The 12,178-nt window shown below is 39.8% G+C and overlaps 2 protein-coding genes across 4 annotated transcripts; both read left to right on the forward strand.

The window, feature by feature from the left end:
- Positions 1-2,447: 2,447 nt before the first annotated feature.
- cluap1 (clusterin associated protein 1) lies at positions 2,448-8,097 on the forward strand. 2 transcript variants are annotated; one of them, XM_078258746.1, is made up of 13 exons: positions 2,448-2,520; positions 2,837-2,902; positions 2,999-3,110; positions 3,515-3,599; positions 3,710-3,889; positions 4,175-4,270; positions 4,777-4,860; positions 4,966-5,099; positions 5,362-5,503; positions 6,091-6,169; positions 6,273-6,383; positions 6,510-6,559; positions 7,740-8,097. In XM_078258746.1, exons 2-13 carry the CDS (start codon positions 2,881-2,883, stop codon positions 7,914-7,916), a joined length of 1,272 nt encoding a protein of 423 aa, XP_078114872.1. In that variant the 5' UTR covers positions 2,448-2,520; positions 2,837-2,880; the 3' UTR covers positions 7,917-8,097. The 2 variants fall into 2 exon arrangements, with proteins under 2 accessions (XP_078114872.1, XP_078114873.1); XM_078258747.1 differs by lacking the exon at positions 2,448-2,520 and having other exon boundaries at positions 2,835-2,912.
- Positions 8,098-8,786: 689 nt separating this feature from the next.
- Positions 8,787-11,669, forward strand: ccdc124 (coiled-coil domain containing 124). 2 transcript variants are annotated; one of them, XM_078258748.1, is made up of 5 exons: positions 8,787-8,889; positions 9,569-9,746; positions 10,507-10,705; positions 10,856-10,961; positions 11,106-11,669. In XM_078258748.1, the coding sequence occupies exons 2-5, from the start codon at positions 9,588-9,590 to the stop codon at positions 11,308-11,310; spliced, it is 669 nt and encodes a 222-aa protein (XP_078114874.1). In that variant the 5' UTR covers positions 8,787-8,889; positions 9,569-9,587; the 3' UTR covers positions 11,311-11,669. The 2 variants fall into 2 exon arrangements, with proteins under 2 accessions (XP_078114874.1, XP_078114875.1); XM_078258749.1 differs by having other exon boundaries at positions 8,811-8,912.
- Positions 11,670-12,178: the final 509 nt, after the last annotated feature.

Raw genomic sequence — 12,178 nt, forward strand, 5'->3', positions numbered from 1 at the left:
TCTAAACATGGAAGAAGAGTAACACGTCATATTACTGTTAATATGTAGCATTTTCATATGCTTGTACTTTTATGAGTATGTTATCAAAAGTGTATAATTTCAACTTTAAGTGTATTTTTAAATTTAAATACTTGTTCATGTAAGCTTTCTAAAAGGTGAAAAGATGGTTACCTATGTGGAGGGGTATAGTTTTTTTTATTTGTTTAAATGGTTTTGACCATTTATTTTAAAACTATCTTGATTATATCCAGGCATTAAGGGTATTGTGCTGTATTAAAGTGGATTTTGGTGTAGCTATAGTGACACCTGCTGACGATTACATGTCACTTCAAAATTCAGATGCATGCACATACATGGCTGCCACACATCCATTATGGCTGCCAGAGCTATGTAACCAATAAGTACAAAAGCACTTCATATCGCATGACGGATATTTATTGCATTTCCTTAATTGTTTACCCATTCTCACTATACAAAAGTAAGCATAACATTTCCAAACACTCCATCTTCCAGAATAAATTTGTAGGCCTAACTGAAAGTCTTTCTTTAATGTTGTGGGATTGTGCTTCCGTGCACATTGGTCCTGCATCCCTCAACGACATCCATGTTGCGGCTGCTGTTTTTCTTCAGCCCCGTGCTTCACCACTCATCTGCGGCCCTGTTAGAGTCCTCGTCCGCTACAGCACAGTCCAGGCGCTGAACACCGGGAAGCGCCAGGTCCCTTTCATTAAGCTTCTCCAGAAACGAGGAGAGCAGCCGTTTGTTTAAATGGTCCGTCAGGGTCCTTTCCTCTTCGACCCGCTCCTTGGCGACATTTACACCCGAATCCACTTCCTCCGCCTCGGTGTCCGCGCAGAGCTGCGGAGGGGCCGACCGGTGGTTCAAGGACAAGCCGTTCGGGGAGGACTGCTCGTCGGACTGCTGCTCCGTCCAGCTCCCGGCGTCCGCCCCAGTTTCCGCCTCCATTCGTGATATTAAAGTGGTTTGCAGGGCGGCATTCTCCAGCTCTTTGAGGCGTTTACTGTGGAGGCCGCAGGCAGGGGGTTCATTTCCAGTCGCGTTGTTGTTGTTATGAGGAGGCTCACCAGTTTGCTCCATCATGCTCTGCGTCAGGAGTGCAGCCCATAGATATGAAAGACTTCTGTGGCGCAGACTGAGAGCGGTGTCACCTCCCTGTGGCCACTGATATTACTGCACCACTGCAGCTCTTTGCCAGTGGAAGAAAGTAGTAGAAAGGTATTCAATATCACTTTACACAGTAAAAGGTAGCAATACCAGAATTTAAAAAATACTCCATTAAGTAAAAGTCCTGCATGCAAAATGTTACCTGAGTAAAAGTAGGCCTACAGTATATTTTAAGCAGTGTTGGGATATAACTGTACATTTACTCTACCCTACTCAAGTAGGCCTGTACAATTAGGCCTATACTGTAGGCCTACTTAAGTACAATTTTGAGGTAGGCTACTTTTACTTTACTTGAGTATTTATGTTACTTAAGGAGCAAATACTCCCATCATGACCTGTACACCTCCAGGACCCTGAGGCAGGTAGTAGGAAAGATTGTAGCCGATCCCTCTTACCCCAGACACAAACCTTTTGAACCTCTGGGGGAGGCTGCGGTCCATCAGGACCAAAACCTCATGCCACAAAAGCCTTATTTACAAGGCCCCGCACCCCACTGACATTGACTCTTAACCGCCCTAGACATACACTTTGCATTAACCTGCATCCTGGACTACCTGCCCATTGCAGACACTATAAATCCTAAACTTTTTGCACATCCCTAAACATTTTTGCACATGCTGCACTAAACCATTCAGCCTCTTTTTTCTTAATTTTAAAAATGTATTTTGTAGCCTATATATTTGTTACTGTATTGTTTATTTCATATTAATGACATCATTTGTTACACTTTGCATAGACAGATTATGCATACAAATAGTTAACTAATAAATTGTGATGTATTTTTATGGATTAAACAATAATACAGGACTTTAACTTAACAGAGTATATAACACTGTGGTATTGCTACTTTTAAATAAAATAAAAATAGCCTACTTCTTCCATCACTACTTATTTCTTTTTACCTATATACGTTTAATCTAAAACCACAGATATTAATCTTTAGGTCATGCTGTCCAAATTCATACGATTTCCCTATTTCTATCATTTCTATACATTCTATAAATCATTACTGTATGTTTGGCTACTTTGGGAAGTGGCTTTACAACAACTAAATAGCCACATATATTTTTAACTGTATTTATTCATAACCAAGAGGAACAACAAAAAGCATGCCCCAACACAGTGTAAACGTTGTGCATGTTAGGGGAATCCATTAAGTCATCAAATCATCATCAGAAACAATATGCAGATGTTCCTGATGCCACTGTAATCAAAAGGTCCTCCTTAATCTTTTTAGCCACGTTGAGCTTCCGTAGGACAAGTATCGGTTTCCATAGAGACCATCTACGGTGGAGGCGAATGAACACCTAGCTCAGATAGCTACAACAACGAAAGGTAACAAAGCCACTATCAGCCCGTAAACGCGATATGCTGCATTTGCTAACCGTTAATTAGGCAGTTTGGACAAATCATCACTTGTTACAGGCTGACCTTCCGCTAACCGACATCAAGCGTTAGCTAGCTAGCTTTTTTGCTAACTAGTTAGCTTTCGCATAGCCATAATCTAGACTCTGCTATAGTAGTTAACGTTAACTACATATGACTGGTCAGCATCACTACGACGCCCTCGATCCTTATCTTCGACCGAGAAAAATCGATGTGCATTAGCTTGGTTGTCTGTAAATACATCCTCTCTCCTTTGCTGCTAGAGGAGGAAGCAGTGCATATTCTGCTGTACAGCGCTGGCAGGTCAAAATGTCCTTCCGAGACTTAAGAAGTAAGTGATTGTATGTCATTAACATTAGCTATATCCCTTTCTATCTTTGTTATGTGTCTATGTTCATTGTAATTGGAGTTGCATTTCATTTGGCAGATTTCACAGAAATGATGAGAGCCCTGGGCTATCCTCGGTTGATATCAATGGAGAACTTCAGAACACCAAATTTCACTTTAGTTGCAGAAATCCTAATATGGCTCGTAAAGAGGTATGCTTAAAAAAATTCCACATTCTTCAAGTTTAAAAAAGTCCAATCCATAAATCTGTGATGTTTTATTTAACACCACCTACTGATCAATCAATAAATAGGCCTAACCACTTAATATTCATTTTCCCAATACATTTTTTGCACACTATAAAGTTGTACTTTGCAATATGTGGAACTTCCTAGGAAGGGGAAAGGGTCCCTTTTCAGTTCAGTGTAGTTAATATGTTTACCAACTGGAAGCATTAACTAACTTATGCCCGCTGCCTGGTTTGGATCAGATGTCTTTTTTTACTTAAATCAGTCAAAACTATGTATTGACATCAAGTATGTAATGGAGGATACTGTGATATATTTAGCTCTTTGTCTTTTGCTCCCTATTCATCTCTTTCTCCTTTTACATGTAGATATGAGCCTCAGATGGACATCCCAACTGATGTAGATACAGAGTCAGACAGAATATTCTTCATCAAGGCCGTGGCCCAGTTTATGGTGACGTCTTCTTCTTTTTTTTTTTTTAAATATATAAAGAATGTACAGATTACTCTTCACTATTGAATGCCTGCTCAGTCTGTCTTAACCAGTGTCTCACATGGTTGCAGGCAACTAAGGCTCACATCAAGGTGAACACCAAGCGTCTTTACCAGGCCGATGGCTACGCAGTAAAAGAGATGCTGAAGATTACTTCAGTGCTGTACAGTGCTATGAAGACCAAGCAGATGGCCCTGGGAGATCTAATCGAGGAGGACAACAGCAAGTTCAAGTTCGACCTCAGCTCAAAGGTGAGATGCAATTTAAACACCTTGTTATGTTATTGATGTCGGCTCTCAGGTTAAAACAGTGTACCTGTAGTCAATAGCATATGTTTGACTTAACAACCCATACTATTTAATATCTTTGGGTTTTTCCTTTGTATAAAACTTCGATGTAATTAGTATTTTTTCTCCTTTCTATTTTATTTTCTATTTGCTCTCTCCCTTCTTTATTGATATTTTTTTTTTTTATCACATCCTACGTGGAAGAGAAAACTGTGTTGCTGATTAAGTCTCACTCGGTCTTCACTTTAGGTTTCAGATCTTAAAGCAGCTCGGCAGCTGGCATCCGAGGTCACATCTAAAGGAGCATCTCTCTATGATTTACTGGGAAAAGAAGTGGATTTAAGGGTGAGGGAAAACACAGATATTAACAGACACACATACTGGTTTCCATTTACCTTGATCTTGAGTCCTCACAATCCTGGTCTCTTCATAGACTAGACCCAGACTGGATAGAATGTTTAGCAGTTTGAAGGCCAATTGTATACAGTGATATCAGTGCATTTGAGGAAACATGGTAATATCTTAGTCTGAAAAGACATTTACTAATATGTACTGTAAATAGAATAATTCCATCCTTATTGGTATTTTCTTAAAGGAACTTCTGTTTTTAACACCAATTTGACCTAAAATTACCATTTGCCATCAAGTTACTTTTTAACCCTGAGCTATTCCACTGTGAGTGCTGATGGGGCGGGTAGCAAGATGTGGCTTTGTGTTTGTGTAGTAAACCAAAATGGCTGCTCTCATATGATAACAGCTCTACAGTTGTAATGCAGTCTATTTAAAAAGACATTAGTGGCATTGATTCAGGTGATGCAGGAAGTTATTCTGCTGTCTTTGTTTTCCCACAGGAAATGAGAACTGCGGCTATTGCTAGACCTCTGGAGATCAATGAGACTGAAAAGGCCCTGAGAGCTGCCATCAAGGAGGTTTTGGTGTGTATTCATCCTGACAATCCTCATACAAATGCACATAGTACCCGTTTTGAATCTATGAAATGGCACTGAATCTGCCACCATGCCTTATGTGTTGATGTCAAGCAAAGTGTGGAGGAGACGAAAGACATGCTGAGCAACGTCGTTTCTGATGAAACCAGTCTGGACGCTAAGATAGAAAAGAAGAAGCAGGAGCTGGAGAGGAATCGGAAAAGGCTCCAGACACTGCAGAGTGTCAGGTCAGTTCACAACCTGACAGGTAGCAGACTAAAGGCAAAATGACGAAGGAAATTAAAACAATGCTCAGAGTAAATGTGAGTCACCTTGATTTTGAGTTGAGTCTTTCTTGAAATAGTTGTGCTATGTCTAAGCATCGAGCCGTCTTAAGGTTTTCTTTCTGCGACTTACACCAAATCTTTAAACAAAACCTTGACTGACAAGTTGGAATGTCTGTCCTCACCTCTTCTGTAAGTGCTTGTTTGTCTCCTATTTTTTTTTAAGGCCGGCTTTCATGGATGAATATGAGAAGATTGAGGAAGATCTGCAAAAGCAATATGAAACCTTTGTGGAGAAGTTCAGGAACCTCTGCTTCCTGGAGTCTCAGCTGGATGAATACCATAGGCTGGAGCAGGAGAGGTTTGAGGTGTGTGTGTATGATACATAGAACAGTGATCCTTAAATGTTTTATAAAAGGGTTTCCTATGGAACTGCTTGTGTATATAACTAACACATACTTTTGCTTAGAGCATATTGCAACTTTGTCTCTGTAATGCTCACCATAACCCAGAGGCCTGCATCGCTTTGCAAACATTGGTTTAAAAAGCACACACAAAAATGTAAAAAAAAATATGGAAACAAGTCAGCTTTCCTGTGAATGGAAGAACTTTACTTACCAACACCTTAGTCTTTTCCCATTTTTTCCATCAGGAGGGACTAATTTATTCTTCTCATGTTTTGAACTTGCTTAAACGAGCATCTTTCCTTTCTATGTAAAAATATAATTTACTGGCCTGTGATGATGAGAAGTAAGACATACTGTTCACAAACATGAATGGGAGTTACTCGTACTCTGAATTCAGTGGGTGCAGGAGAATAGAGACATTAAGACTGAAAGGGCTTGGATATTGGATTTTACAGATGTATGAAGGTTTGTGCAAATGTACGCTCCTCCTCTCTCATTGACCCTCTTTATGCTGGCTCTATATGTCTGTCCTTTTCTTTCCACTGCAGGAGGCTGAGAACATAATGAGGATGATGCAGCATGTATTGAGGGAGGAGGAGGAGGAGAGGGACCTGACGAGGAGTTCCTGTGAGACAACCAATCACACACTGTGAAAGCAAAGCAATAGTCGCATAATATTGACCCCTTTTATGATCTCACACACTTGTTTCATAAAGTATGTTTTCTGCAGTGAAAGATGAGGATTCTGACATGGACGTTCCAGAGGACGAAGGTTCAGACAGCGACATGGACGAGAGTCGACCTTCTAAGCCGCGGCCCACACAAAACGGCATCATGGCAGGTACACAGACATAGCCAGCAAGCATCAACAAAGTGCTACTCAAGACGCTGTCGTAACAAAATGCTAATCCGTTAAAACTTATCATCAAACTTAACATAACCTGTGTTGCCTCTGTTTGCACCATAGGAAGAAGAGCTCGATTCATCGGGAACATGCAGGGTGGTGATAGTGATGAGGTTAGTACTGTCATAGCAACATCAATACAAGATGCCTTCTTTTTTTCTTCTTAAATTAAGCCTGAAGTAGCAAGCATCTTATCATTTTGTGTGTTACAATTTTTGAATTTTTTTGCTGATTTCACTGCCAGTAGCCCTAGGTGGCACTCTCTGTGCTGTCTGTCTTTCTGCAGAATGACATGCTGTTTACCTGTTTATAATTTTTTAGGTATCCTGTGAACCACCTTTGATCAGGTTCACATCCTTTTAGGTTTCCATTTTGTACTCTGTTCTGTATCTTATTTTTCTCATTAATTTTTCTCCTTCACATTTCTCATTCTCACACACATTTTAAAAGCTCTCTTTAGCTGTTTCCAGAAGGTCAATCCCCCGTGCTAAAAAACAACAGGAAGGAAAGGTTTGTGCAGGACCAGGATCCAGTTCGCTCCTTGTTCCTCTGTGTATTTAAAGGAAAAATCCATTCTCAAATTCTCTGACGCAGTAGGGACTGTTCCTCGTCGGTTTCCTGGCATAGCCCATGTCAGAGGTGTTCATACAGGTAACAAGGTGAAGGACAGGTACGCCCAGAGCTTGCAAACCTGCTGCAATGGTTTTGGCCAGTGTCTATCTCTCACAGAGAACACATTGACCATTATTTGCATCGTACCACTACTGAAGCATACATACAGTATAAACCTCACCACCTGTGTTAGTGTTGTTGAGCGATAAAGAGGAAGAAAGAGTAACTGGAGAGAGAGAAATTATTGCTCTGCTGATATACATTATGTTGATGATTCACATCGATATAGAAATTTCTATTTCTGTTTCTTCCGTAATGCATGTTGGTCTGTATAGTTTTTGAATGTTGGTGCAGATGTTTGTAACAGTGTTAGTGTTTGAAATGGATTTTTCCTTTTAATTAGGTAAATGGTTTAACTGGTCCCTGTAGTAAAATCAGTTCTGGACTGGGCATGTTTTCATTACAGCCAAAGAGGTGATTCAGTGATTAGATCTGTCTGATTGAAGTTTTTTTGAGACATTACATGGTTCCGTGTTTAGTTAGAATGAAAATATGTCCATCCCTGTTGTAGTTCCACATTGTGTGTTGAAGAACTGTCCAGGAATCATTTGACTAGACTCTGAAAACTCTGATCTTTTTGCAGTTGTTGAAATTATTATTTGTCCCTGCCTGCTGTTTCAGACTGAAGACAGCGAGATTGATGTGGATGAGGATGATGAGGATGATGATGAAGGCGAAGAGGAGGAGGGCAAGGATTTGGAGGACAACAGTCTGGAGGGCCCAGTGTCCAGGGGTGCTCGCCCCTCAAAGGGGGGCATGAGACCCCCTCTGCTGGAGGAGAGCGACAATGACTTCTAAATGAATACAGATGAGCTCCAGCTGTTTCTGTATTCCAGCTCAAATTAAACCAATTACTTCTGAAACATATGCATTTATTATGTTACATCATGTTGTTATTGCAACATAGACAATCAATATAATTCATATTTTTTTAGTATTTGTGTAAACTGTTTACCTTAATAAAATATTAACAATTTAATGTCTCCTCTGTGTCCCTTGACTCAAGTATGACAGCAGCAGAAAATGGTATTGTCCTAAGAGCCAATCAGTCATATATAGAGGCTGAGTATTTAAATTTTGTGCAGTTTTATAGTTTATACTCCACTTCATTTTACTTTAACTCTGCTGTAGCGTTTAGATAAATGCTACGTTGTCAGATATTACATTTGTATCTACATTTTTTTCTTTTTTACACTAAATGAACTTGTAGGTTTATATTGTTTTACATATGGTCGAAAATGACTTTTAGAGGGGGGACCAATTTCAAATGAAAAACATCAAGAATAACAAACAGAGACTTTACAGTTGCAATGTGGAACATTTGATCTTCATAGTAGAACATAAGGTTCTTTAAACAGAAATTCTTAAATAATTGACTTCCTAATTAAGGACAATGAGGCAAAAGTTGTTCACAAATAGAGGGATGGTTTTCAAATACACGTTAAGCTGTCTAGGACATTATGTTTGATCTTTGGCAATAATGACTTGTTACATTTTCCGTAATGAATAATCATTCAATATTCTAAATGACATTTAGATACAAATGTAACACTTGGCAACCAAAGTAGTATTTGTCCAACAAGTTAAAAGGATTGTTTTTTACGAGTATAAAGTGTAAAAGTGGACAGTCCTGTAACCATAGAAATAAAATGTCAAAGGACACGCTACGTCATTAGAGTGCGCGCTGGTTTCAGAGAGGAGGTAGGCTGATGCCTCTTCGAAACAATAGTCAACTGTCGTCTACTTACGACCAGTTTTTCCTCTCATACTGGTATGAAACCGTCTTTACACTGTGTATGTATTGTGATCATTATCCTCTTAGCTAAATGTCGGCAAAAAATGAAATATGGAATGGCCGGCTCGTTGACAAGTAAACCAGTGTTGTTTATCAGGCTAACATCAGCTAGCAATAGCTAACTCACTGACAAGCAACGTTGTAATCGTTCGTATGCTTTTAGATAATTCATTTATGGCGTAACATAGTTAACCTACTCTTTACCAACTCGTCTGTTTTGTGTTTGAAAATCCACATTTTTTAAACGATGCTTAGTTATGGTGGCCATCTAACAAGAATAGTTATATTTAATGATGTAATAATTAACTAAGAATTGGCTTCCTTGAATGTATTCACACGTTATACGAAAATTATTTAGGAGACGTTACTACCATAGAAATAAAATGTTATTTACTATCTACTCATCTATCTAAAAGCTGCGGCACATTACCCATGTATTATATACTGTATGTTGAACAGTTTTTACAATACACCAAAAAGAAAAATATTTACCCATTTGGCAAAAATTATTTTTTTATGTAGGGTTTTGAACATTGTAGGAAAAATATTTCATATATATATATATATATATATCTCAGTATTGAGCATCAGCCTTGAAAACTCTCTTGTCAGTCAAACTCTTCTGATTGGTCTTTTGTCTTTCCTGGTCTCTCAGCTGAAGAGCAGCTGCTGGGATGCCAAAGAAGTTCCAGGGCGAGAACTCCAAGGCGGCCACAGCCAAAGCCCGCAAGGCCGAGGCCAAGGCAGTGGCAGACGCCCGCAAGAAGCAGCAGGAAGAGGATGCTCTATGGCAGGAAACCGACAAACATGTTCTCAAAAAAGGACAGAGAAAGGTGAGCTGTCTCTTCAGTGTGATGTTTAAATTTGGGAAAATTCATAATCGTGCTGCTCACTTTGTCTTCTGTTTTGTCTCGTCACCGTGATACTTCTTTTGCTACTTCTTGGATGATGTGTGTACAGTCAGTTTAACTTTTAGCTGAAATAATTAAAACATAAATAAGCAAGGAACATTAAATACATGTAATCAAAAGACAAAGATGCTGGCAGAACTCTCACATTTGTTTGTGCAGTTTTTGATCTGGACAGGAACCCTGCTTCTGGCCTCTTATTTTGCACATACACTCACACAATTCCACAGGTCTAAAGTCTAGATGGGACTAAATGTTAATTATCCCCGGTGAGGCATTGGGGTGCTGTATTAGTAAGCAGTTACAGAACAAACAACAGCAAGAATGGAACAAATGAGGTATACCGTAATGAGCATATAAGCAATCACATGATCAGCATGTTTTAAGTAAACTTCAGTAAAGCCATATATATTTTATGCAACAAAACAACTATAGAGCAACTTAAATCATATTTATGCTTTCTTCAGAGAGAGGTTATTTAGCTATACTCAATGTACTGGACTTACTGTTGCTATCAGTGCCTTATTAGACACTCCTCAGTTTGAGCTTGACATAACTCCATATCTAATCAATTACATGCAGAAGTGAAATGACGTGTCATAGTGCATGTAGTGGCCCAACTACTTTAAAACAACATGTTTTCTTAAGCACAAAAGTCTGATGAGGCAGCTTTCTGCCTTTGCAGGATGAAAAGGAAAAGAAGAGGCTCGAGCTTCTGGAGAGGAAAAAGGAAAACCAACGACTTCTGGATGAGGAGAGCTCTAGCATAAAAGGCAGAGCCCAGAGGGAGGTTGGACCTGGAGGGAAAGTGACTCGTGCCCAGATCGACGAGGTGCTTCAGAACGAGCTCAAGCAACAGCAGGAGCTAGAGCTCAAACCGAAAGGTACATTTTCAGCTTTAAGAGGACAACAGAAGTGTGCTGGTTAGAATAAAGATGAAACATGAGTGGCGATAAACATTGAACAGAATTGAGTGTTATGGGGATCAAGCCAGTACATTTTCTTTACTATCCAAATTAAATTTCTTCCCACAGAAAAGAGCCATCTGGAGATTCCACTGGAGGAGAACGTGAACAGAATTATCCTTGAGGAAGGAACCGTGGAAGCCAGAACAATAGAAGATGCCATCGCTGTGCTCAGGTACAATTTGTTCTGCGTGTGATATCCTATTGTGCCTGTGATTACTCTGATGTTAATTTGAATTAAGTTTCTTAGGCTTATAAAACAATTGACGATTTGCCTGTGTAAACAAGCCATCATTGCATCCTCTCTTCCTGTCTCCAGCACTGGGCCTGAGGACTTGGATCACCACCCGGAGCGGAGGATGAAAGCAGCGTTTGCTGCCTATGAGGAGGCCAACATGCCTCGCTTAAAACAGGAGAACCCCAACATGAGGCTGTCGCAGCTGAAGCAAATGTTGAAGAAGGAGTGGATGAAGTCGCCAGAGAACCCCCTGAACCAATGCTTTGCCACCTACAACTCAAAGTGAATGCACTCTTTCCCCTCATAACTCCATTTGAAAACTGTCTGCCTATGCACATAGGAGGCTACCAATGAAAAATTGAAAAAAAGAATTGAAAAACGAGTGTTGCTAATAAGAGTTTCACCACTTCCCGCCCAGAAACAATCTCTCCAATGCCAGATGAGCTTGGTTGTTCCATTGACTAGCAAGGAGAAGCTCATTCCCCCCCCATCAAGGTCACACATGATGCCTGTGCACGTGGCCTTGAATGTGGCACTTCAGCATCCAATGCATTTAATTACATTTTTTTTCCTAGCACCTTGTGGGGAGGTGGAAAGCCAGATGTTTTGAGAGTAACTTATTAAAGTTCACCACTCGATCATCAACATCTCTTGTTGCTTTTAAATGCAAGACTTCTTCTTTGTTGGTAGGAGGCACATATACATCAAGTCACACACTGAAGTCAAACATTTTTGGCCAACTGCTGCTGTTCCGAAAAGAAGATGAAGTTACAGAGTTTAAACTTTACTTTTCATTCAAGGAGAAAGTTGACTATAATTTTGTTTCTAGGTTAAACAATGTTCACCAGCAACAATCATGGTAACTTTAAAATATTAAAGCCTCACATTTAATCTAAGATATGGCTGGATGACCAAGTGGCTACAGAGATAACTGTAATTGTGCAGGTTTACTCCCCATAACAACTGCTCTGTTCGATGCAGCAAATGTGACTTGATTGAAATGTTAGTGCCATTGTCTCATTACCTGCAGCACAAATGGCAAATGCTAAAGCTCAGGTATTCCCACAAGAAGGCATTGTTCACTGGTTATTCAATGCCGGATGTATTGGTTAGCTGATGCCTCTCCTCCAGGACCTTAAAGAAGACGTCCTCTG

This window comes from Sander vitreus, chromosome 9 (genome assembly GCF_031162955.1).
Source record: "Sander vitreus isolate 19-12246 chromosome 9, sanVit1, whole genome shotgun sequence".
NCBI lineage: Eukaryota > Metazoa > Chordata > Actinopteri > Perciformes > Percidae > Sander > Sander vitreus.

Excerpts from the sequence above, each read along its gene's own strand:
- cluap1 (XM_078258746.1), top strand. The coding sequence starts at position 2,881 with ATGTCCTTCCGAGACTTAAGAA. Across the intron at positions 5,504-6,090 it reads TGGAGCAGGAGAGGTTTGAG|GAGGCTGAGAACATAATGAG; the intron begins GTGTGTGTGTAT and ends TTTCCACTGCAG. Across the intron at positions 6,170-6,272 it reads GGACCTGACGAGGAGTTCCT|TGAAAGATGAGGATTCTGAC; the intron begins GTGAGACAACCA and ends TGTTTTCTGCAG.
- ccdc124 (XM_078258748.1), top strand. The coding sequence starts at position 9,588 with ATGCCAAAGAAGTTCCAGGGCGAGAACTCCAAGGCGGCCACAGCCAAA. Across the intron at positions 9,747-10,506 it reads TCAAAAAAGGACAGAGAAAG|GATGAAAAGGAAAAGAAGAG; the intron begins GTGAGCTGTCTC and ends CTGCCTTTGCAG. Across the intron at positions 10,706-10,855 it reads GCTAGAGCTCAAACCGAAAG|AAAAGAGCCATCTGGAGATT; the intron begins GTACATTTTCAG and ends TTCTTCCCACAG.